We start from the raw sequence: 24,448 nt of genomic DNA on the forward strand, positions 1-24,448 counted from the left end.
GTGTGGGGAGCATCACGAGGCTCCCACCCTATGATGCTGAAGACTCCTCCAGGAGCCTCCTGTGTCCTCCTACTGCAAGCTCAGTAACCTGCCTCCCTCATCAGACTACATGTCTTCTGAGGACACAAACTACATCACTAACTACCATGTGGTGTGGCCAGTCACTAGCAATGAGTAGGTCTTCAATAAACAGTGATTAAATGAATAAATGAGATTAGCATAAAATTTCCCGAGTGTCCTCTTCACCGGTCCAAAACAATCCAAATGGAAAGAGAGATCATATGCCAAATGCTTCTCTAAAGAAATACCTTGAAGCTTCAGTGTTTGGTCTCTTATAACAACAGGGTATCAGCCCTTAATTGACCTTCATTCATGTAACAAGTCCGGAGCTCCTACTACGTGTCAGGCAACGTCTTGGGTGTTTGGGCCACAACAGGGAGCAAAACAAAGATTCAAAGCTGGGATTAGGGTTAGGCAAGTGAGGCATTCACACAGGAAATAGAATCTAAAAGGCACCAAAAAACTCAGTAATCAAGACAAATAATTTTTTAAGATATTTTTAAAATCAAAATTAATGCAACAAAAATGATGAATTATCACTATTTTTAAATAAAGGCAACATCAGTATTACGGGTTTATTTTTGCTTCAGGCTCCAATATGATCTAGTACAGTAATGTTAGTGATCGACTATTTATTTAAATGTTGACTTTTTCATTTTGATTTTTTATTAATGTTTATCTATTTCTTGAGAGAGACAGTGTGGGGGTGGGGAGGGGCAGAAAAAGAGAGAGAGACAGGCACCAAATCCAAAGCAGGCTCCAGGCTCTGAGCTGTCAGCACAGACCCCAATGCAGGGCTAGAACCTGTGAGATCATAACCTGAGCCAAAGTCTGAGACTTAACCGACTTAGCAACCCAGGCACCCCTCATTTTTATTTATTTATTTTTTAAATACTGCACTGAAAGGAGGGCAGTTGTTGGGATGAGCACTGGGTGCTATACGTAAGCAATGAACCATGGGAATCTACCCCGAAAACCAAGAGCACACTTTACGCACTATATGTTCACCAATTTGACAATAAATTGCATTAAATAAAAAACCATGAACTCATATAAATATTATGTACATCTCAATTTAAAAAAATAAATACTGCGTTAAAATTTCATCCTGATATTGAGGGTTTTTTTGTTTTGTTTTGTTTTTGCTCCCTTTGCCTCCCTATAAATTTGCTCTTGAAGTGGGTGCCTCATTTGCTGACCCTAGTCCCTACCCTCCTCAAGGGTGGCTTTAATAAAAGATATATGAGTAAAAAGACTTGAAGGACATTAAGGGGTTAGCTGCGTGAATTCTGGGGGAGGTAAAGAAATAGGGGCAACAGTGTACCTGAGACAATTAAGGATCAGCAAGGAGGTCACGAGTTAGCAAGTGAGAAGAGTTTAAAGAGGTCACAGGGAGGTCAGGTCACAGATTCTGGACTAGGGATTGCATCCTTTAATACGCCTAAGAACCAATGATGATCCTGCCTCAGTAGCTCTGAAGACGACCCTGAGATTCTACAGTTCTACCAAGTTTTTAGGTAAGGCTGATAGCTGTGATCCAGAGAACACAGAACATGCAAAGTCTAGACTACTAAAAGCACTTGGGCCCTTATTCAGAGTAAAACGGGAGCAGAGAAGTTACATGTTCTGACTCATGCTTCAACAGAATCCCTTTAGCTGCTATGTTGGGAATACATTCTAGATGGAAACCACACAAAAGCATAGAGATTAAGAGATGAAAGCATGGGAATGCAAACTGGTGCAGCCACTCTGGAAAAAGGTATGGTGGCTGCTCAAAAATTAAAAATAGAACTACCCTATGATCCAGTAATCACGCTACTAGATATTCACCCAATAACTACAAAAATACTAATTAAAAGGCATACACGTACCCCTATGTTTATGACAGCATTATTAACAACAGCCAAATTATGGAAGCAGCCCATTGACAGATGAATGGATAAGGAAGATTTGGTATATACATAAAATGGAATATTATTTTCCCATAGAAAAGAATGAAATCTTGCCACTTGTAATGACATGGATGGATCCAGAGAGTATAATGCTAAACAAATTAAGTCAGAGAAAGAAAAATACCATATGTCACTCAAGTGAAATTTCAGAAACAAATCAAATGAGTGAAGGAAAAAAAAAAAAAAAAAAAAAGAAGAGGGAGATGAACCAAGAATCAGACTCTTAACTACAGAGAACAAACTAATGGTTACAGGAAGGGAGGTGGGTAGGAGGATGTGTAAAACAGGCAATGGAGATTAAGGAGTGCACTTTTCATGATGAACATGAATTCATCATGATCTTGGTGTGGATTTGTGTGTGATGTATAGAATTGTCCAATCACTCTACTGTCTACCTGAAACTAATATAACACTGTATGTTAATTCCTATATAATGTAACAAAATGAAATGAAATAATATTAAAAAAAAAAAAAAAAGAGAGAGAGAGAAAGATGAAAGCAGTAGCACAGGTGAGAGACAATGGTGAACCAGACCAGAGTGGTAGCAGGAGAGGAGTATGGAGGCTGATTCTCAGTGTATTTTGAAGGTAGAACTTGCATGATTTCCTTTTGTTAAATATTATTTTAATCCAAGTTAGTTAACATATAGTGTAGTATTGGTTTCAGGAGAATTTAGTGATTCCTCACTGACCTATGACACACAGTGTTCATCCCAACAAATGCCTTCCTTAATGCCCATCACCCATTTAGCACATTACCCTACCCAACCCCCTCTAGCAGCCCTCAGTTTCTCTATAGTTAAGAAACTTTTATGGTTTTCCCCCCTCTCTTTTTCTTATTTTTCCTTCCCTTCCCCTATGTTCAACTATTTTGTTTCTTTAATTCCATAAATGAGTTAAATCATATGATATTTATCTTTCTGACTTTTTTGTTTAGCATAATACATTCTAGTTGCATCCATGTTGTTGCAAATGGCAACATTTCATTCTTTTTGATCACCAAGTAATATTCCATTGTACATATATAAATTATATATATATATATATATATATATATATATATATATGCATATGCATGCCACATCTTCTTTATCCATTTGTCAGTTGATGGACATTTGGGCTCTTTCCATACTTTGCCCATTGTCAATAGCACTGCTATAAACATTGGGAAGCATGTGCCCTTTCAAATCAGCACACCTATACCCTTTGGATAAATACCCAGTAGTGCAATTTCTGGGTCATAGGGTAGGTCTATTTTTAATTTTTTGAGGAACCTCCATATTGTTTTCCAGAGTGGCCACACCACTTTGCATTCCGACCAGCAGGAACTTGCAAGATTTCCTGCCAGAACGGATACAACGTGTGACACAAAAGAGTTAGGGCCGTCTCAGTAGTTTTCTGGCTTGAGCAACTGGAAGGAAGGCGTTCATGCCACTATGTGGAGATAACCACAAGTAATGCAGTGGAGGCTGGGGAAGGTCAGTTCAACTTTGGACAGGTTTGGGATGTTTATTAAAATGCAAGTGTGAATTTCAGGAAAACAAATGGATCCCCAAGTTTGAAATTCAGGAAAAAGATCTTGGCTGGAGAGACCACATCATCATAAGCCACTGTTAATCAGCCAATTTTGCGAGCTACACTGGATACGAAGCAAAGACAATCCTTATAAAAATGTTTTCAACCCAATCATCTATAGCCAGGCCTTAGGGCCTTCTTCATACCGAATGTAAGTCTTGTCCAAAAGTAAACCCAAGTGACTTCCTAAGTGTGATCTCACTTTTTTTGTTCCCAATACTCAGATCTTCAAGCATAATTACACGAATCTTCTAAACCACTTAAACTCTGAGCTTCTGGATGGCTTATACGTACAATAAATGTACTTGTGGACAGCTTACTCTCTTTCATTTCATCTTTCTCAGAGTGGAATGCAGACCCTGGTATGGAGATAAATCCACACCAAGATCAGAGGAACTTGCAAGAGTTGTGTATCTTCTGTCTGTTGCCAGACAGACAGTAATGTAAGAATTCAAACAGAGAGTACATCCTCGCCCTTCCAAGCCCCAGCTGATGGCAGTCTAGTTTCAAATGACCAAGAGTCATTCCCATTTCATGTGAAATGCGTTCATCAGGTTCAGTTCGGGAAAAATTTCTTGAGCTTCTGCTACAGACCAAAAAGTGTCCCAGGTAAAGATAGAAAACTCTATCGGTGTGTCCCTGAAATCATCTAAAACCGAGTAATTTCAACAGGAGGAGAGGGAAACAGAGGTAAGGTGGTGAAGTTGGGAGTTAGAGAGAGACTTTGGCTAGTCCAAAGACAGCGAGAGAGACTCAGGAAGTAGAAGTGGCATGCAACAGAGAGACTGGCAAATCGTTAGTAATAAATATTCTGGGAATTATTCCTACCTTAAGCACTGGCCTTGGCAGAAATGCACTGATTACAGAGATCTGATTTACTTCTATCTAACCCAGGGGCTCTCAAAGTTTGGGACACATTAGAATTGGGATTTTAACCATTGTAACCACCTGGCTCCCACCCCATTCTGATTTAATTGGTATTAAGGTTGACCAGAAAAAGGCAGGTTAGATAGTTCCCCAGGTGATTCTAATGTTCAGCAAAGTTTGAGAATCTCTGCTCTAATCCTACAGAACCTGGTCATTTGGTACGTCTTTCCTCAAAGACATACCATCAACAAACAGAATCGTATGAGATCAGATATTGTAGAAGATTGGCCCCACCCCAGACCTACTGGAGCAGCCTGACTTTAATAAAATCCCCAGGATCCCACATTAAATACCATTTAAAAAAAAAAAAAAAAAAAAAAAAACACTTTAAAAAAATCCCACCAAGGTACTTTTATTACAAGTATCAATAACCTGGGTTTAGACAGCATTTCTCTGATTTAAGGGGACAGAAAGAAGAATTTTAAAGCAACCACTTCAAAAATTCGTTTCTATTATCTTTCCACATTATCTGACCTGAGGGTCACAGAAACGAACAGAAATCTGAAAAACTTATGATACACGCTTCCAAAGTCTAAGTTTGTCTCTATTCAACGTGAAATTTAAAACCTATAGCTAATTACAAGAGCCTATTCAAGCTTCTTTTTACTTCCCATATTTATAAACAAAGAGAAAAAGGATATTCCTACAGATTACCATCTGTTGAATATTATCAGTATCCTCTCATTCAGAAACAGTTAACCACATTGCATCCACCTAAAGAGATTATTGGCTTCTACATTCTTTTTTTTAACCAGAGTTTTTCTGAATAATTCCAAGTGCCATAGAGATAAATTAAAGATTCAAATATTAAGGACAGACTAGTACCTCATCTAGGAAAGTAGTTACATGTCCGAAAGATGAGGCGGTTAACTCTCCAAATAAAACCGTTTGAGAAAAGTCATTTACTCCAATGTTTTCAGTAATCTTCTTGGCAATATAAACAAGTTTATGTTTTCCATCTCTTGGGATCTGAAACAAGAGCAAGATGATTAGTCCAAGTTCACAGCGTAGTTTCCATATTAACACATAGGATTTGCTCTAACTTGTAGCTAGATTGCTAAAAAAGGAATAAAACCTGGCATCTTGCCTACCTTTATAAATAAGGTAGTTCCACTGCTCTTTGCCCTACCTTCTGCAAACTGTATAGTTTTGTTCTTTTATAATGCTAATTCCATAGCATTATTGGTATGTAAATATCACCTTTAAGGAGACTTGTCAATTACCCAAGATCATTATATACCCTAACATCTCCTTATTAAAAACAAATATAAGGAGAATTTAGCATTTTTCTATCTTAGGAAAGGTCATTCCTTTTTATAACCTTTTTTTTGTTGTTTGGAAATAAACCAAAGAGAAAGGAAGTTCAGGCACAAGAGGTTACTTTGTAAATCTATCCTCAAAATAAAATGTTGAATCAAGATATTTTTAACATTTCCACAAGTACTGAGCTATTTCTTCAGATATGATGATTATTTAACTTAAGTAATCCTAGACTTAAGTATCCTATCTCCTTGTTTGACAAAATTTTTAATTAGTTATAATTGGGAAAAGAGCAAAACAAAAAAATTCAGATCTCAAAACCCTAAGGCAAATTCCTGTTACTCTTTCTCTGGGATCCTATTTCCCAACTATTAAAGTGACACACAGCGATGATAAACAGTTCACACATACAACACATTACACTGAGGCACTGTAAACACTAAAGACTTGATTTTGGCTCAGGTCATGAACCCAGGGTGGCAGATCCAACCGCGCATCTGCTCCATGCTGAGTGTGGAACCTGCTTAAGATTCTGTCCCGCTCCCTCTGACCCTACCCTGCTCATGCTCTCTCTGAAATAAATAAAAATAAGAATAAATGCTGAATACAAATGCTGTATTTATAAGTGATACCTTAACCTCCAACTACAAAGTCTAAAAAAAAAAAAAAAAAAAAAAAAAAAGGAAGGAAGGGAGAAAGAAAAGATGGAAGGAAAGAAAGGACTGCCCCCCTTCTCCCTCCAGGGCTGGTAAACACCATGTGTGCGCGGAGTGACAGAGCACTCCTTTTTTAAAGACTAAGTATTTTTCCTAGGATTAAATGTGACAGACAGACTTAGCATATGAAAAATTATTCAGGCTCTGCTAAAACATTTTTTAAAGACAGGACCCCAGACTGGCCCAAGAGCGATTGAAAACAGAAGTTATCTGGCACAGAGAACCCACCTTGTTCCCAAAGCCTAGGCAGTTGAAAAAGTGTAGTGTAGCTTTTCCTGCTTTATCTGGGTTGGGCAAACTAACCTTCTAGAAAACTAATCCACAGTTGCTTAACTGGAGAGTGGGCGCACGTGGGTGATTTTGCAAACTCCAAGGCAAGGGCTCCCAAAGAAAGTTTCTTAAAGCGCCTAAGTGCATGCCCCCAAGGGAACCCAAGGACGCGACTGGCCTGTCTCCGTACTGGCAGCCTGACAGGGTCCCTTAGCCTGTCGCCCCTTACCTCCCGGGCGACTGCGAGTGGTCCCGCGGCGGCGACGCTGAAGACAAGGCAGGCGGGACTGGGGTTCTCCAGGAACTCTCCCAGGACCTGCCGGTTTTCCTCGCTCTCCAAATGCTGGCTCCATTTCTCCGCTGAGAGCCCTAGCATCAGCTCCAGGCGGCCGCCGAGAAAGCGCACCCGCGCGTCTCGGGCGAAACTCCGAGCTCTCCTGGCCGCCGCCGCCTCTTCCTCCTCTTCCTCTTCTTCCTCCTCCTCCACCCCTTCCTCCTCCAGCTCCTTCATGCCGACCACCCCCAGGCTAGCGCCCGGAGTTAGGCGAAGGGCTGCTTCTTCTGGAAACCCGAACACCTCCCGGGCTGCCATCACGCACGTCCAAGAGAATGCTGGGTCGGTCGGCTCCACACGGTCGCGTCCCTGCCCAGCCTGGGGTGGGCGAGGACACTTCTCCCCACACGCGCTGCGGCAGACGCCCACCCCCTCCGGCGACTGCAAGCAGCGTGGCCGCTGGCCCACACCTGCCGCTACTTGGCTGCGGGCGTGGCACGCACTGCTAGTCCCACCGGCTGAGGCTCCGACCCAAGCTGAGCTGCGCGTCCAGTTTCCCGGGAGACGGCGTCCCCGCCCCAGTCAGCTGTGGGCGGGGTCAGCGCCCGGCTGAGGCCTTCCGGCTCAGGGCTCCTCCCATTGGGGGGGCGGCTCTGGAGGGCGTGTCCTCCTCGTGTCTCAGCCGCTGAGTGGGTGGCTTCTTCTGCCCAACGACACCTTGTCCTACTGGACGTTCCGTGGGGTTCCCAGGGAGCGAGAGTAACAGCCCATCACTGATTACTATAGTCTATGCAGTGCTGTCTTGTGCCGAGCTCCGCGCTAAATCCTTAGCCTTATTTCATATAATCCCTAGAAAGTCAGGGCTTCGACTGCTCAGTTTGTCTTATGAGCAAGGGAACCAAGTCACAAAGTGGCTGCGCGACAAGGAGAAAGTGGAACCGGCATTCAGACCTAGCGCTGAGGGCTTTTATTCACCTTACTGCAGGTTGTCTGAGTAGTACCAGAAAAGAGCTAACCCGGCAGTGCGACTTCTCTGGTTGTGGAAATAAAGATCTAGGTATTCGAAGCCCTGATTCTGATCCTCACCTGCTACTTAATAGAATGTTAATATGCCCAATAAGAGAATGGATAGCGCTCTTTGTGCACTGCAAAGCAGCACCAGAATTATCGTGCAATCCAAAAGTAAATAAAAGATCATGGGAGAAAAGTTCCAGATTAAAACCAGTCCCCATGATATTGCAATGGAAATTCAATATGGCATATTGACATCTGTTGAGTCTATTAAAGAAACTTACATTACTGAAGTAGCCAGAATTTTGTGGGAGGAGTCCTTGAACTAAAACTTTTTTTAATGGGTCTGCTTTAATTGTTCATTTCAAAACAAAAACTTCAATCCCCATTCCTTTCATGGGAGCTATGGAGGAGTGTGGCCCTCAATCCATTATAATAACTAATTATTGAGGGAGCCCTTGTAGCTCAGTCAGTTGACCTTGGGATTCTCAGTTTCCAGTAAGTCATGATCCCAGGTGGTAGGATCAAGCCTCCAGTGGGCTCTGAGCGTGGAGCCTACTTGAGATTCCAAAGGAGGAATCTACTTGAGATTCTCTCTCCTCTCTCCCTCTGCTGCCTCCTCCCCCCGTGCCCCCCTCACGAACTAGCTCTTTCAAAACAAACAGACAAAAAAACCCTCATTTTGATAAATAGGTGTTTCTAGCAAGATTTAGAGATTCAATTATTTCTCCTTTTGGAATTTAGTCTGATAACCATCTGTAAGCTTTTCTAGTAACATAAGCAGATTCCTGAATTAGCATACGCTCCTGGAAAGCCTTTATAATGACTTTAAGCCATTAAGGGTGCTATGTATGGGCCACAGCAATCCTTGATCCTCCAAAAGCAGTCTGGGAGTCACTGCAAACACCTTACAATGGACTTTAAAAAAAAAACTTTTAAAAAATGTTTTTATTTATTTTTGAGACAGAGAGAGACACAGCATGAGCAGGGGAGGGGTAGAGAGAAAGGGAGACACAGAATCTGAAGCAGCCTCCAGGCTCTGAGCTATCAGCACAGAGCCGGACGCGGGGATCAAACTCATGGACTGTGAGATCATGACCTGAGCTGAAGTCGGACGCCCAACCTACTGAGCCACCCAGGCACCCCTACAATGGACTTTTTAGTCTCTCCCGTCACCCCTGTATTCCAGCTTTGCATCCCCCCTCAGAAGAGAAACAAACATGCCATAAGTAAGAGATGACTTAACTTGAAAGTGAAAAACCACTTTCAGACTCTGAAGAAAAAAAAAAAAAACCTAGATGATAGTGCTAGTATTAAAGTACAATTTTCAAAAAGTTAAATCTATAACTCAAAATACAGAATGAAGGCATGTCAAAGATTTATTCAACCCATTATTGAGGAAACCAACAAAATGGTGACACTGGTTCCACAGGGAATTAGAGAAAAAGATTTCTAGTCAGTGGTGAAAGACTGTTGGAATAAAATTACTAGGGTAGATACAATACTTCCTAATGTCCTCCAGGACACTATAATGTTAACTTTTGTTTGAGTTTTTTTTTTAATAATTCCATTTCAGAAATTAATTTACATCTCTAATGAACAAAAATCTATAAATAAAAATAGAACTTTATAGAGTTTAGATCTGTAACCAGTAGCAAATAATGATTCAAAGGAGGGACATTCCTGTAGATAATTAAGTAATCTTTTGGTGGACCAGTTAAATGATGTTCCAGTGTGACACTGAAAAGACATGCTGCTTTTCCTTTACCTTAGTTAATTCCCAAGTTTTGAATAAATGTTCTTATTAATAGCTAACATATATCAAGTACCAACCAATCAAGGGCTATGTACTGTGCTGAGTTCATTTATCTGCCCTGCAAATATTTATTGAATGCCAAGTAAATGCCAAGCACTGTTCCAGGGGCTGAGGATACAACAGACTGAGTTCTTGCTCTCATATTACTGGTATAAACCAGATGTATATTGGCTACACGAGAGCTATACCAACTGGGTGCACTTTCCACTCCTACCGCTACTGAGTATGGGACTCTGACCAGCTACTTACCTTCTCAGTTTCCTCATCTACAATAAGAATAATAAAATGACAGATTTGATGATTTTTCAGTAAATATTCCCTCTCCCTCATCTTTCTGTTCCTTTGAAGTTGTATTTGGCCATATGACTTGCTTTGGTCAATGGGATGTTAGCAGGCATGACACAAAGGCTTGAAATGTGTTTGCATGGTGGGGCTTGCCCTCTCGTGCCCCTGCCATTGTCATGATCAGCACATCCCCAGCTAGCTCTCTGATGCAAGGAACCAACCTGGACCCAACTTGAGCTCAGAGGTAAGTCCAGCTAAGCCTGGTCTAGATCAATCTGCTCTCAATCAACCTACAGATACAGGAATAATAATAAATGATTATTGTTTTAAGGCACATAATTGTGGTAGGTTTGGGATTCAGCAATAATAGCATGGCAATAGTCAATCAGAGGGTTGTTGTGAGAATTAAATTAACTCAGTTTACATACATGGAAAGTATAAACACTTGGGTCAGTGCCTTGTACACTTAAGCATTACAAGGAGTTTATCATTAGTTAGGGAGTAGAAAACAGAAACTAAGTAAGCAAAGGTGTAGTATGTTTACTATGTCACATAATGATAGGTTCTAAGAAGAAAAGCAAAGGAGGGTAAAAAGTGGGGGAGGACAATGCTAATTAGTATCAGTGTTCAAGAAAGCCTCAGTTTTGAGCAGAAATCTAAGTGAGGAAGTGAGCCACGGATTCTGGGAGAAGACTATTCCATGCAGAGCAAAGAGCACATAGATCCATAGAGATGATGCTTGGTGTTTGGACAAACAGCAGGGCCAGTAAGAAGGAAAATAGTAGGAGAAGGGGAGAAAGAAGAAACATGAGACCAAATCTTGTAGGGCTACGGTAATGGCTGGGTTATTCTTAAACCGAGATGGTGTGGTAGAAACCGCTAACTGTCCCCAGTGTGCACTCACCCTTTATTCCTTCAGATAATAGGACACTTACCCCATTCCAAGTTTTAATGGAACTCATGGTCACCCAACTGGAAATTTCATTTCCTAGTTACTCTTGTAACTAATGGAAAGTGAAAGTAATGAGGTACGACTTTTGTGTCATGTTCTTAAAAAGAATCTGCCAACCCTCCATTTCTTCTGTCTTCCCAGCTTGCTCGCTAATATACGGACATGATATGCTGAGTCATGTTCAATCACGCAAATAATCATTAAGCATATGAAAAGATGGTCAACCTCCCTCACAAAAGAAAAATATAAATTCAAACTATAGTACAATACTATTTTCTTACTTGCTAGCTTTAAGATTGACATATCCTTGGTTTAACTAGGGAAACAGGAATTCACATCACTGCTGGGCATTCAAACTGATACGATCCCAGAGAGTTAGTTAATTTCTAGAAAAATTACATGTGCATTTGCCCTTTGACGCAGCAATCTCTCTTCTAGGAATCTATACACAAAGCTGGTTATCACAACACTATTTATAAGAAGAAAAGCTAGAAGCAACTTATATGCCCAGGAGTAGAAGACTGGTTCAATAAACTACAGAGCATCCAAGCAATGGAGTAATATGCAGCTACAAAAAGAAATGAGGATACCTCTATATGCGTTAGTGGAATGATTCCCAAAATACATTTTCAAGTGCAAAATGAAAGGGAGAGAAAAATCTATATATTTTGCTGCCATTCATCTGTAAAAACAGATATACCCTTGCACCTGTACCCTTGCACCACCCCCCTCCACACACACAGTATTTGTTTATTTTTTGAGAGAGACAGAGAGCATGAGCAGGGGAGGAGCAGAGAGAGAGGGAGACAGAGCATCCAAAGCAGGCTTTATGCTGAGAACAGAAAGCCCCAATGCAGGACTCAAACTCACGAACCGTGAGATCATGACCTGAGCTGAAGTCGGACACTTAACCGACTGAGCCACCCAGGCACCCCATATTTATGGGAAAATATAATTACCATAATGGAAGAATAAGCCAAAAATGTTTAAAATTATTTACACATGAGAAAGGGTAGAGAAAACAGGGACAGAAGCTAGACTTCTGAAAATATACATCATTTTCCATAGTTGATAGGAATCGTGTAAATATTTTACATAATCAAAAAATGAGTTTAAACTTAAAAAACCTCTAAAAATAAAAAACAAAATGAACCAAATGAATTTATCTGTATATTGAGTTAATTGGCATAGCCATAGAGAGAGGAACTATTTTAAGTGATTTTAAAACAGTAATTAGATGGTGTATCCCTAAAAAGATAAAACCTAAGAACAAAAAGAAACACACAAAATAAAATAAAAATGATGTAAAAAAAATAATTTTAAATTGTTTTCAGTAAGTATGTTTCCAGTAATTGCGTGGGTAATATTATTATAAAAATGACTATGCATTATGAGAATAAAGCTATCATGGATTAGATTCTTAGATAAATAGACTCTAAGGCTCTTTGGGGGATTTGCATGCAGATCATTTATTATGGAGTGTGCTTTAAATAACAACAACAACAAAAAAATACTTGTAAGGGAATAGAAGAGCCAGACTGGGCAGAAGAAGAAGTTGAATCGTCAGGAAGTTGCAAGAGATTTGGTTGATCCCATGAGGAGCTCTTAAACCGTGATAGCCCTTTACGGATGTCCCAAATTGAGGGAAGAGAACCACAACTTTGTAGCCCCATATTTCACCAGGAGAAGTGGTATAACCTTCCCCAATTTCTGGGGAAAGACTTAGCATGAGGCTTCAACAGGCAATATTTCCAGCAGATGAGTGAATGAGTTCCTTGTTCCTGAGGGGAAAGATCTGGGCAGCACCCACTACAAAAGCAAATGAATGATTATGCTGGTGTCCTTGGAAACCAGGAATTTGGGCAGAGTGAGAAAGAATAATTGACAGAAGACAGATGAGGTTAAGTAAAACCCCTTTAGACTTGATTTTAAAATTAAAGTTTTAACATATAGTCATGATCTCCTGTTTTTTATAAACTATCCGTCACCTAGTTTTGCTCACTGAAGAGTCTGAAACAAGAAGTAACCCTTTGCCATGAGCATCCCTGGTGCTTAGACACTGGTCTCTAAATACCATTTTCTACTCATAGAAACAAGGAAACTTTGAGAAACGGCTGTTTCTAGCTGCGGGACAGAAAAAGCACAAGTTGGTTTTGGAACATGCTGTAACAGCAGAAAGCAAGGAAGCTATCAAATACTTATGAGAGTGTGACAGAATTTTTCAGAAGTCAACTTGAAGAGGCTTCCACTACCTTAAATTTGAGCTCCGGTGAAAATAAAAACTACAACAGCTTGAAATGTTTCAAGTATGTGGCAGTCCACGAATATGTGATGGAATATGCTTCCGGCTTCTGCTTATGATATAGAAATTTAAGAAGAACTTCCCTCCCACCCTTATGACAACAGTGACAAAATATGTAGAGAAATCTGCAAAAATCACAACGTTGCTTGAACTCATCAGAGACCTAAGATTGCAGGGCGATGAACTACACTGAAGAGATGGGGCATGAGTACTTGATTACCTAGAGGTGATACCTCTAGAATACAGAGACTGTTGGGGCCACAGATGTGAGGAGGATCTGTAGCCACTCACAGGCTTCTTTCCATGGACATGGCAGAATTCTCACTAAAACAGTTTGGTGAGAGCCGTGAGATAACATCCTTGCAGCTCAGGCCTGGGGAAGGGAAGCAAGACCCCATTTCACCCCATCTCTCCTGTCCCTTCTGTGCTAGTTTCCACCAGTATCCCTCATCCTCCAAAGAAAATCATATCATCATATATAAAGGTACCAAATCAACACACTATACATCCAAAACTCACACAACATCATATGTCAATTACATTTCCATTTTTATATACAAATAAATACCCTCCCTTGACCCCCACAATTAATTAATTAATTGATTATTCAACACTCTTTCTATCCAAAAGATGTAGCCTAATTCCCCTCTCCTTGAAGCTAAGACTGCATTTAGTGACACTTGCATTGAATAGAGTATGGCAGAAAGATTGAATGGTGAGGCAGACATGGAAAAATACTTTCTGGCAAATCAGCTCCACCCTAAACACAAACTAACATTACAGGAATTTGAAGCTTGGGGTGTCCTAAGCATAATCAGAGCAACATTAAACCTCAAGCCAGGTCAATTACACACACCATAACAGAGCTGAAGAATGCTTATGATAAATTCATCAGTAGACTCGACACATCTGAGCAAAGAATCAGTGAACTTGAAGATAGGTCAATAGAAATTACCCAAAATGAAACACAAAGCAAAAAAGGAGTATAAAAAGGATGACAGGACATCCAAATGCTGTGGGACATTATCAAACAGTCTCAAACATGTAGTTGGAATCTCAGAAAGAGAGAGAGAATGAGGCCAAATAAATATTTCTTTAAAAAGTGGCTGAGACTTAATTTTTCAACATTAATGAACAATACTAAGCATAGTTCTAAAAAACTCAAAGGGCAGCAAGCAAGATACATACCAGACAAAGTAAAACGAAGCAAAATAAACAAAACCCTACATACACATCTAGGCATATCCTACTCAAAATGTTTTAAACAGAAGACAAAGAGAAAAATCTTAGAAGCAACCAGATTGCGGGGGGGTGGGGGTGGTGGTGGTGTGGGGAACCAAGTGGCATAAAGGAAAGAAGTACTACAAATTTACTTTCAAGCCATAAGATAGTGGAGTGACATCTATGGGAGAAAAAAGGGTTAAACCAGAATACTATAGCCAGCAACAATATCTTTCTAATTGAAGAAAAAATTTTAAAAAACGTTCTCAGATCAACAAAAACCGAGAGAATTCATTGTCTGCACACCTGCATTATAGGAAGGTGGCAGAACAAGATAGAGGAAACCTGGTTTTCAGGACAAATTGTTGGAGCAGTGCTGGAGCAGTAGAGCAGTACTGTCCTCAAAGCTTTGAACTTGTACATAAAAAACAGAAATAACTTTTTTTTTTTTTTTTTACTGTGTTTTGGGTCTCTGTGTTGAAGCATTTTAGTCTATATTCTAGTGTGTGCAGATGGGAGCCAATAAGGGTTCTTTAAGGGAAAGAGTGACATGGTTTCACTAAGGTTTTAAAAGGATGATTCTCTCTGTTTGCTGTGACTAGGCAATGAAGAATCAAGGATTATAGCAATAACCCGGAAGAGAGATAATGGTGGTGATATTTAGCAGTGGAAGTGGTGAGAAGTTATGAGAAGTGGTTAGATTTTAAAGGTGTTTTTAAATTTTTTTGATGTTTGTTCATTTATTTATTTATTTATTTTGAGAGAGAGATAAAATGCTAATGGGAGAGGTGCAGAGAGAGAGAGGGAGACACAGAATCTGAAGCAGACTCCAGGCTCTGAGCTGTCAGCACAGAGTCTGACTCAGGGCCTGAACCCAGAACAATGAGATGATGACCTGAGCCGAAGTCAGATGCTTAAACAACTGAGCCACACAGGTACCCCTAAATTTTTAATATGTTTTGAAGATGAAGCCAACAGGATTTGTTGAAAGTGTGGATATGGGATATACAAAAAGAAAAAAATTATGGATTAATAGGATTTTTTTTTTCCTGACAAGAGATTTATTCGAGATGTGCTAAGATAAAGGAACCTGGAGGTAAAACACATTTGAGGAAGGAAACCAGGACGCTGGGTTTGGACATGTGAAATGTCAGGTGTCTGGTAAATGTCCAGCTGGAGGTATTGAAATGTCCGTTGGATATATAGTCTAGGTTAAGGGGACAGGTGAAGCTAGAGAAATAAACTTGAGAGTCTTCGGCATAGGGACAATGTTTAAAGTTACGAGACTAGAAGAGATCACCTGGGGTTATCTGAGGACCAAACGCTGGGACTAAGGAGGAACCAGCAAAGGAGACAGAGAAGGAGAATCTAACGGTGCAGGAGGAAAAACAAGGAGAAAGCAGAGTTCTAGAAGTCAAGACAGGAAAAAGAAAAAAAAAAAGTTTCCAGAAAAAGGGAGTAGCCAACTATACCAAATGCTTCCGACAGGCCAAGTGAGGTGAAGACTGAGAATCAGTTGTTGGACTTACACAAAGTGGTCATTAATGACCTTGAAAAGGGGTTTGTCAAAGGAGTGATGAAGTCAAAAAACTTGGTTGGAATGAGTTTAAAAGAGGATGGAATAAGAAAATTTGGAGACAGTGAGTACAGGAAACTCTGTTTAGGAGGAGCAGAGAAATGGAGTAGGAAGTTGGTGTGGGAAGAATTTTCTTTTTCTAGATGTTTTCTTGTTTTCTAAATATATCATTGCACTTTTTTTTATGAGAATGGTTTACTAGAGAGGGAAACGTTGCTGATGATGGAGAAAAAGGGAAGGGATTGCTGTCTTTGAGCAGGAAAGAAGAGGATGGAATCTAGTGTTACATAGGGATTCGCCTTAAATAGGAATGCAGAGATTTCATCCACAAAAGCAGAAGAAAAGGCAGAGTAAGATATGGGTAGCTTGATACATGGAGGGATGGGAACGTATGGAGGCTCTCTTCTGACTGCCTATTTTCTGATGAAGTAGCAGCAAAGTCATCAAATGAGAATGCCAAGGAGGGAGGAGATGTTCAAGGTTTAAGATCAGTGAAGGTGTCCAAGAGTGGTTGGGGAGATAGGAAAAGTGAATCAAATATGGAAGTACAGTAGGTTTGCAGAGCAACACCAAGTTTAATTGATATGATTTTCAGTATTTCTTTTCAGCCATATTCAACTGCATGGTTTTTGAAGCTAACTTGGCTGGATTTTACCATGATTGGTTGGTTTTTGCCAGGATAGTTTGATGAAGGGAGATTGGGGTAGGAGAGTTGAAGGTGTATGGAAATTAGTCATTAATATTTTACTACAAATGCAATATCACCTTACACCTGTTAGAAAGTCTATTTTTAAAAAAGATAACAAGTATTGGAGAGAATGTGGAGGAAAGAGAATTCTTGTGCACTGTTGGTGGGAATGTAAATTGGTGCAGCCACTACGGAAAACAGAAGTTCCTCAGAAAATTGAAAACAGAACTACTTGGGACGCCTGAGTGGCTCAGTTGGTTGAGGGTCTGACTTTGGCTTAAGTCATGATCTCACTGGACATGGGTTCCAGCCCCGTGTCAGGCTCTGTGCTGAAGGCTCAGAGCCTGGAGACTGCTTCGGATTCTGTGCCTCCCTCTCTGCCCCTCCCCCACTCACGCTCTCTCTCTCTCTCTCTCTCTCTCTCAAAAATAAATTAAATAAATAAAAACGGAACTACCATATGATCCTGAAATCCAACTTCTGGGTATATATCTGAAGGAAATGAAATCACTGTCTCACTATCTGGAAGAGATACCTGCACTCCCATGTACATTGCAGTATTATTCACAGTAGCCAAGACATGGGAACAACCTAAATGTCCATCTATGGATGAATGGATAAAAACAGTTGATACACACACACACACACACACACACACACACACACACACACACACAGACATACACATAAGCACAACACACATATATAAAGAAGGAAATCCTATCTTTCAAGACAACATGAATGGACCTCGAGGATATTACGTTAAGAGAAAAAAGTCAGATAGAGAAAGATAAATATTGTATAGTATCACTTATATGTGGAATCTAAAAAAACTGAACCTATAGAAATAGAGAGTAGAATAGTGGTTACCAGGGCTGGGGGTTGGGGAAAATAAGCAGATGTGGTCAAAGGGTACAAATTCCCATGCATAAGATGAATAAATTCTGAGGATGTCACGCACGGCATGGTGACCATGGTTGACAATACTGTCCTGAACACCTGCCAAGAGAGTAGATCTTGAATGTTCTCACCACAACTAAAACAACAACGAAAAAGGTAATTATGTGAGACGATGGAGGTGTTAACTAACTTTATTATGGTAATCATTCCATACCTATATAGGTGTATCAAATCATGACACTGTACATCTTAAAGTTACACACTGTTACCTGTCAATAAGGCTGGAAGAAATATTTTATTAGGGTACCTAAGCTAAGTAAGGAGAGAAATGAGGGGCAGTAAAAAGGTAATAGAATTAATGGATTCTGACATGGAGAAAAGTGAAAAGTTTGCCTAGAATATGTACATATTCAATTTCTCCTCTGGGAAAGTAGGGTTTCTGCTAAACACCTCCAAGGATGAATTCAGACTTAGCATTCAGGACCAGCCTCAAGTAAGAGTATATGACTGTTTTCAATCTCCTAAAAAGGTTTCCTCTACCGTTTGCCAATGCCTAAAGTCCCCTCATTTGCTCCAATCACACAATTATTCTGTGCGGGTAAGTAACACATTTTCACAACTTTTTTTCAAGTAAATAGAGTACTTAAAAGAGTAGGAGGATACCCAACAAATGAAGGAGAAAAGAGCGCCCTGAGGAGAACAGTAGAGGGAAACAGTGAAAATGGAAGATAATTTATTGATCCCCTGATCCCACCAAAAGGGATATGTCAGGAATGCTTCAGTTCGCAATTGCAGTTAACCAAAACCCAACTGACAGTGGCATACGATAAGGACGTTTATAACCTCACATAGGTGAAAATGTCCAGAGGTAAGAAAAGGAAACATCTTCATTTTTGAGCGGAGAAAACTTTCCAAAGCCTTCCACAAGACTTCCCCTTACATCTAATCAGCTAGAATTATATCTCAGGCCCACATCTAATCCTTGCACTTCTCCAGGAAAATGAGAACTTCTTGGTTAGTTAAGCTAATCAAGGTCCAACTCCAGCCTCCTCTTAAGGATATGGCCACTAGGAGGAGCCTGAACAAAATCTGGGTTCTGTTGGTGAGGAAAAAGGGAAAAGTGTCCATTTGGTAGTTAACCAATAGAGATATTAACTGTGTTTTTTTTCTCAGATGCCACTAATAACATAAGACATTATGGGAAATACCACCTTACACTAACGCAATTTCCCATGAATTACAAAGACTTTAGCACTTTTTTTTTTTAATTGTGGCTGAACATTAAAAGAAATTTACCTTGGAGAAGCTCTTGACTGAGGCCATCTTAAGATTTTGGAAGGAGAAAAAGAAAAACAGGACAACACTGAAAAACTATGCAATTTGAAGGATTTTATTATCTGGATATTCAGAGATATCGAGACATTGAAACCAGTTGGTGAAGGACAAATAGAACAGGAAACTGCTAAGCCCTAAGATACGAAACAGGGGAGTAGAGAAGGGTGATACACCAATGAAGAGACAAATGCAAATCACAGACAGGAATATCAACTCATAAGGTCAAGATTATTCAAAGCAGATATAAAACAATAGTTTAGTTATATTTTTCTTAAGACTGTTGGTTTTGATTTAAAAAAAAAAATAACTTGGGGCGCCTGGGCGGCTCAGTTGGTTAAGCGTCTGACTTTGGTTCAAGTCATGATCTCGCGGTTTGTGACTCGGAGCCCCACATCAGGCTCTGTGCTGACAGCTCAGAGCCTGGAACCTGCTTTGGATTCTATGTCTCCCCCTCTCTCTGCTCCTCCCTTGCTCATGCTCTGTCTCTTTGTCTCTCTCTCTCTCTCTCTCTCTCAAGAATAAACAAACATTAAAACAATTTTTTTTAATTAAAAAAAAACAACTTAAAATCTTAGCGGAAAGAAATCTTAGCAGCATTACAATGGGTACATCAGCGATGTAAATATAAAACGCAAAAGGAGATTTTTCTGACCTAAATCTATGCATGAACTTTCTAGAATATATGCATGAATTTCAGAGTCAAAGGGGGGAAATATAGTAGAAAGCCAAAGGATTTGCAGAAAGAATCATCTCATAGTATTTAGGCAGAAAATACCAAGCTGTACTGGAAATGACTGACAAAAACAAGCAAGCAAGCAAACAACAACCACAAGGCTCTCAGGAAATCCTCACCCAGTACTTGGTGTAATCTCTTCCTGTACCAGTACAAGGCACTCTACTTAACATCATAGTTACTTGTGCAGCTTTCTTCTTGTTTTCTCATTAGCAACTAAGCCAGTTGAGGGCAGGAACTGTCAGGGACTGTGGCATTTATTTATTTAATCTCCTACAGCATCCAGCATTGACTCTCTAGCAACACTTTTGTTCAAATACTTGTTGAATTGGAGCAAGCCCTTCAAAACAAGGCCAGCAAAAGGAAGGACTTCTGTTCTCGAAGAGATTTTAGTCAGGGCAAACGTGAGGGTCTCTGAAGGAAGACGAAAAAAATAAATCTGTGGAAGGAGATTAATTAAATTACAGGTGATCCGAACAAGAAAGCAGCTTTATTCTAGGTGCACTCGTTCCAGAGAAGGAAGATTTAGAGATTAAATAAATTCATCGCAAGAATATGAAAAGGAGTGAAACTGTGGGGGGTATAAACACAATTATTTCTGAATATCTTCTAAATCGTATTAAACATTATTATTTCTATTCCTGTCTATCAAGCCTTGCCTTGAAATGAGAGTTGAGGAGGAAGCCCAGAGAAGGTGCTGGGCCTCGGGCACAGGTGGGAATTCAGTGAGGATTAGTGACCTCTCCCAGCGTGGAGGCAGCAGACATGTATAATTAAGCCTCGAGTTTATTTAGCACATAACAGTTTACAAAGCCCTTTCCTAGGAGCTATCCATCTTTCTTAGTGGAGAAAGTGGAGAAAGATGTAAGGAGGAGAGCCGTGTGCTTTAGGTCAGAAAAATCTCCTTTTGCCTTTTATATTTACATTGCTGATGTACCCATTGTAATGCTGCTAAGATTTCTTTCTGAACCAGTAAGCATTGCTTGCTTTTCTCCCTAAGTATACACATTCCTAATATGTTGGTAGTGAATTGTTACAGGATATAGAGTTCCACATCAAACTAGAACATTCCCAAATTCCGAAGGACCAGCGTGTCCTCTTTAATGCCCAAATTCTGTCAGCACCAAAAAGCTGCCCACTTTCCCTGCAATTCCAGTCCCTTACAAAGAGGGCATCGTCTTTGTGACTCTCTGGAGGGCTGCTAGGGCTGGGACAGGTTAGAGATAATAAAGCATTCTTTCAGTTCACACCAGGGGCCCCTTTCTCAGCCACCCAAGCCCTGCACCTCCCCATGCCAATGAGGATGCAAATACAGTAATCCTCCATGAACCTCAGTACCTTTGTCCTAAAATGGTCAGTAAAACTGCCATTGACAAAATCAAGATCTTTAAGAAGACAGTGTATTTTTGGGGTGGGGGGGGGGGTGGTTGGGGAAGGCAGAAGGGAAGTCACAAAAATAGCTTAAAGTGTAATTCTTTGTCAATTCTGTGGTATGCGTTTTGCTCACATCTCTAAAATTGGGGCATGTCTTACATTTGTGGTCTGCCCAGAGTCCTGTCGTTGTTACTCATGCCCCACCATACATCTGCAGCAAAGCTTGCAGAGAAATTCCTGGAGTTCTTTTATGAAATGCTGCATCATTAGTGCCGTTAATGTCACAGAAGATGATACTGGTTGAAAACTGATGACTCCTGGTATGTTAGTTAGCTATTGAGGTGAAACCTGTCCCCAAATGTCGCAGCCCGAAACAACAAACACGTGTTACTCAGCTCACAGGGTCCCTGTTGGTCAAGAATCTGAAGGAGTTTAGCTGGGTGCTGTGGCTCAGAGCCTGTGAGGAGGTTGTAGTCAAGATGGGGTCTGGGGCGGTAGTCATCTGAATGCTTGACTGGGCTGGAAGATGCATGTCAAGCTCACTTATTTGACGGCTGTCCAGAGGTCTCAGTTCCTTACCACGTGGGCCTCTCTTGACGACTGCTTCATACCACGGCAGCTGGTTTCCTCCAAAGTGGAGAATCCAGGAGGAGAAGAATTAGAAGGAAGCCACAGTGACTTTCTATGTCCCAGTCTTGGAAGTCCCACCCGGTCACATTGCACTTTATTCTGTTCATTAGAAGCAGTCACGAAGTCCAGCCCACACTCAAGGGGATGGAATTAGGCTCCACTTATTGAAGGAAGGAATATCAAAGAATTTATGAACATAGTTTTAAAATTACCACTCTTGGGCACAAACATGATTGAAAATTTAGTCACTGAATATGAAGAAGCTATTTCATTTAGATCTTTTTGAAGATTTTATTTTTTTAAGTGATTTCTACACCTAATGTGGGGCTCGATCTCACAACCCTGAGGTCAAAGGTCGCATGTTCCACTTATTGGGCCAACCAGCCCTCCCTCATTTAGATTCTTCATGTAGGTACAGGAGTGATGCATGGGAAAATACCTGTCTAAATAAGTCTAATAGAGCTCTCAAGTATAAAAGAAAAATTTTAAGAATAATAAATCATTGTATTGTAGTGTTATTGGCAGGGGTATTTTAGTGATATACAAATTAATATATATAAATAACTGATCATGTCTCAGATTCATAACAGGCTTTTAAAGACCAGTGAAAATAAAGTGTAGGAAGCAATCACCTTTGTTGATGTAACAGACCCTTTCTCTTTTAAAATTCCTTTTAAAATTATTTATGGGGCCCCTGGATGGCTCAGTGGGTTAAGCATCCAACTCTTGATCTTAGCTCAGATCTTGGTCTTACGGTCATGCCCTGAGTTGGAACCCAATGCAGGGCATGAAGCCTACTTTAAAAAAAATTACTTAAGGGGCGCCTGGCTGGCAGGCTCAGTCAGTTGAGCGTCCAACTTTGGTTCAGGTCATAATCTCCCGGTTCGTGAGTTTGAGCCGCATCGGGCTTTGTGTGGACAGCTCAGAGCTTGGAGCCTGCTTTGGATTCTGTGTCTCCCTCTGTCTCTGCTCCTCCCCCGCTTGTGCTCTGTCTCTCTCAAAAATAAACAAATATTAAAAAATTAAAAAAAAATTACTTAAGTCATCATAATCCACAGAAACTGTATCTTACGCAAATATTACAAGAAGTTTTAAAATCAGTCCTATCTTTAAGTGAAATAACTTTTCCACTTATATTTGTCTTTGATTTTGTGTGTCTAAGTACAATGCTTATGTAACTGCTTGAGTTTTTCATAAATTCAGCCATTAAAACGATGTTTTGGGGACTGGGTTTTTCTATCCCTATATCGAAAGTGTGAAGAACCCACTGTGCAGAGTTCACATTCAGCTGTATAGCCACAATGGTTATTAAGATATTGAAATAATTCCATGCCAAGAAATAAATAGGCACTGTGGTTCCTGATCTCTCTACTTCTATCCCATGACTTCCCCAGGATCCAGCAACTGAAACAGTAAACGCCGGCACTGAGGGGTTGGGTAGGAGTGTGTGGGGATGAAGGGTCAGGGGGGACTCGGGGGCCTTCCTCCATCACTACGTCTAGCATCCTTTCTGACCTGATACATGCTGTGCTGTAACTGTTATAAATACTGTGACTATCAAACATGTATCTATGCTAATGAAAACCAATAATTACTTTTATATTTTTGTTTAAGGGGAATGAACTGAACTTGGGAATAGGGTAACTCTTAGTTTGATATCTAAATATGTCTGAATTTTGATTGAGGTGTTGATTCTGGAAAACAAAGCCGTGTCCCCTGGATTCATAAGCTGGATGTATTTTAAGCCAAGTTATATTTCAGCTACAAAAAATTAAAGCAGGAGGGTTACTTGATCTTTTTACAGCTCATAATTATTTTTGGAGTATTCTGAACAATGCTAGAATTTAAAAACATCTTATATATTTTTAAGTAAGAGATGTAAGTACTCAAATCATAAATCTGACCAGTATTGCTATTACAATGAAATGTATAACGTAAAGATGAATATTTTATTTGAATATATTCTTTAGTGATTATCAGTTCTTTTCTCATACCATTAATTCTTCATAGAATTTTTCAAGATCATGGATTCAAATAAAGATAATATTTAAAAGAAAACTAATATTTTAAAAACATTTGACAAACAAGGTAACACTTCTCCTGAAAATACAGAACAATTATTTTATATCTGCAAAACGATCAATTTAATATAATTCTTCAGGTAGGTTTGCCCTTTTATCCATTTTTTTTTTTTTTTAAGATTTTATCCTTAAGTAATCTCTATACCCAATGTGGGGCTTGAACCCACAACCTCGAGGTCAAGAGTTGCACACTCCACAGCAAAGGACACAATCAACAAAACTAAAAGGCAACCAAAGGAATAGAACATCTTTGCAAATGACATATCACATAAACTCAACACACAAAAAACAAATAATCCACTGAAGAAATGGGCAGAAGACATGAATAGACACTTTTCTAAAGACGTCCAGATGGCTAAAAGATGAAAAGATGTTCAACATCGCTCGTCAGGGAAATACAAACCAAAACCACAATGAGATACCACCTCACACCTGTCAAAATGGCTAAAATTAACAAGTCAGGAAACAACAAATGTTGGCAAGGATGCAGAGAAAGGGGAACCCTCTTGCA

At 40.0% G+C, this 24,448-nt stretch overlaps 1 protein-coding gene across 1 annotated transcript in view; it reads right to left on the reverse strand.

Annotated features, from left to right (window-relative positions):
• Positions 1-7,619, reverse strand: part of DNAH11 (dynein axonemal heavy chain 11) — a 367,119-nt gene extending 359,500 nt beyond the window's left edge. Inside the window, exons 1-2 of the mRNA XM_058724852.1 lie at positions 6,989-7,619; positions 5,339-5,482 (exon numbers count right to left, since the gene is read on the reverse strand). Of these exons, the coding sequence (XP_058580835.1) occupies positions 5,339-5,482; positions 6,989-7,351 (507 nt within the window). The 5' untranslated portion in view covers positions 7,352-7,619. The remainder of the gene's footprint in view (positions 1-5,338; positions 5,483-6,988) is intronic.
• Between the last annotated feature and the right edge of the window lie 16,829 nt (positions 7,620-24,448).

This window comes from Neofelis nebulosa, chromosome 4, assembly GCF_028018385.1.
Source record: "Neofelis nebulosa isolate mNeoNeb1 chromosome 4, mNeoNeb1.pri, whole genome shotgun sequence".
Classification (NCBI taxonomy): domain Eukaryota; kingdom Metazoa; phylum Chordata; class Mammalia; order Carnivora; family Felidae; genus Neofelis; species Neofelis nebulosa.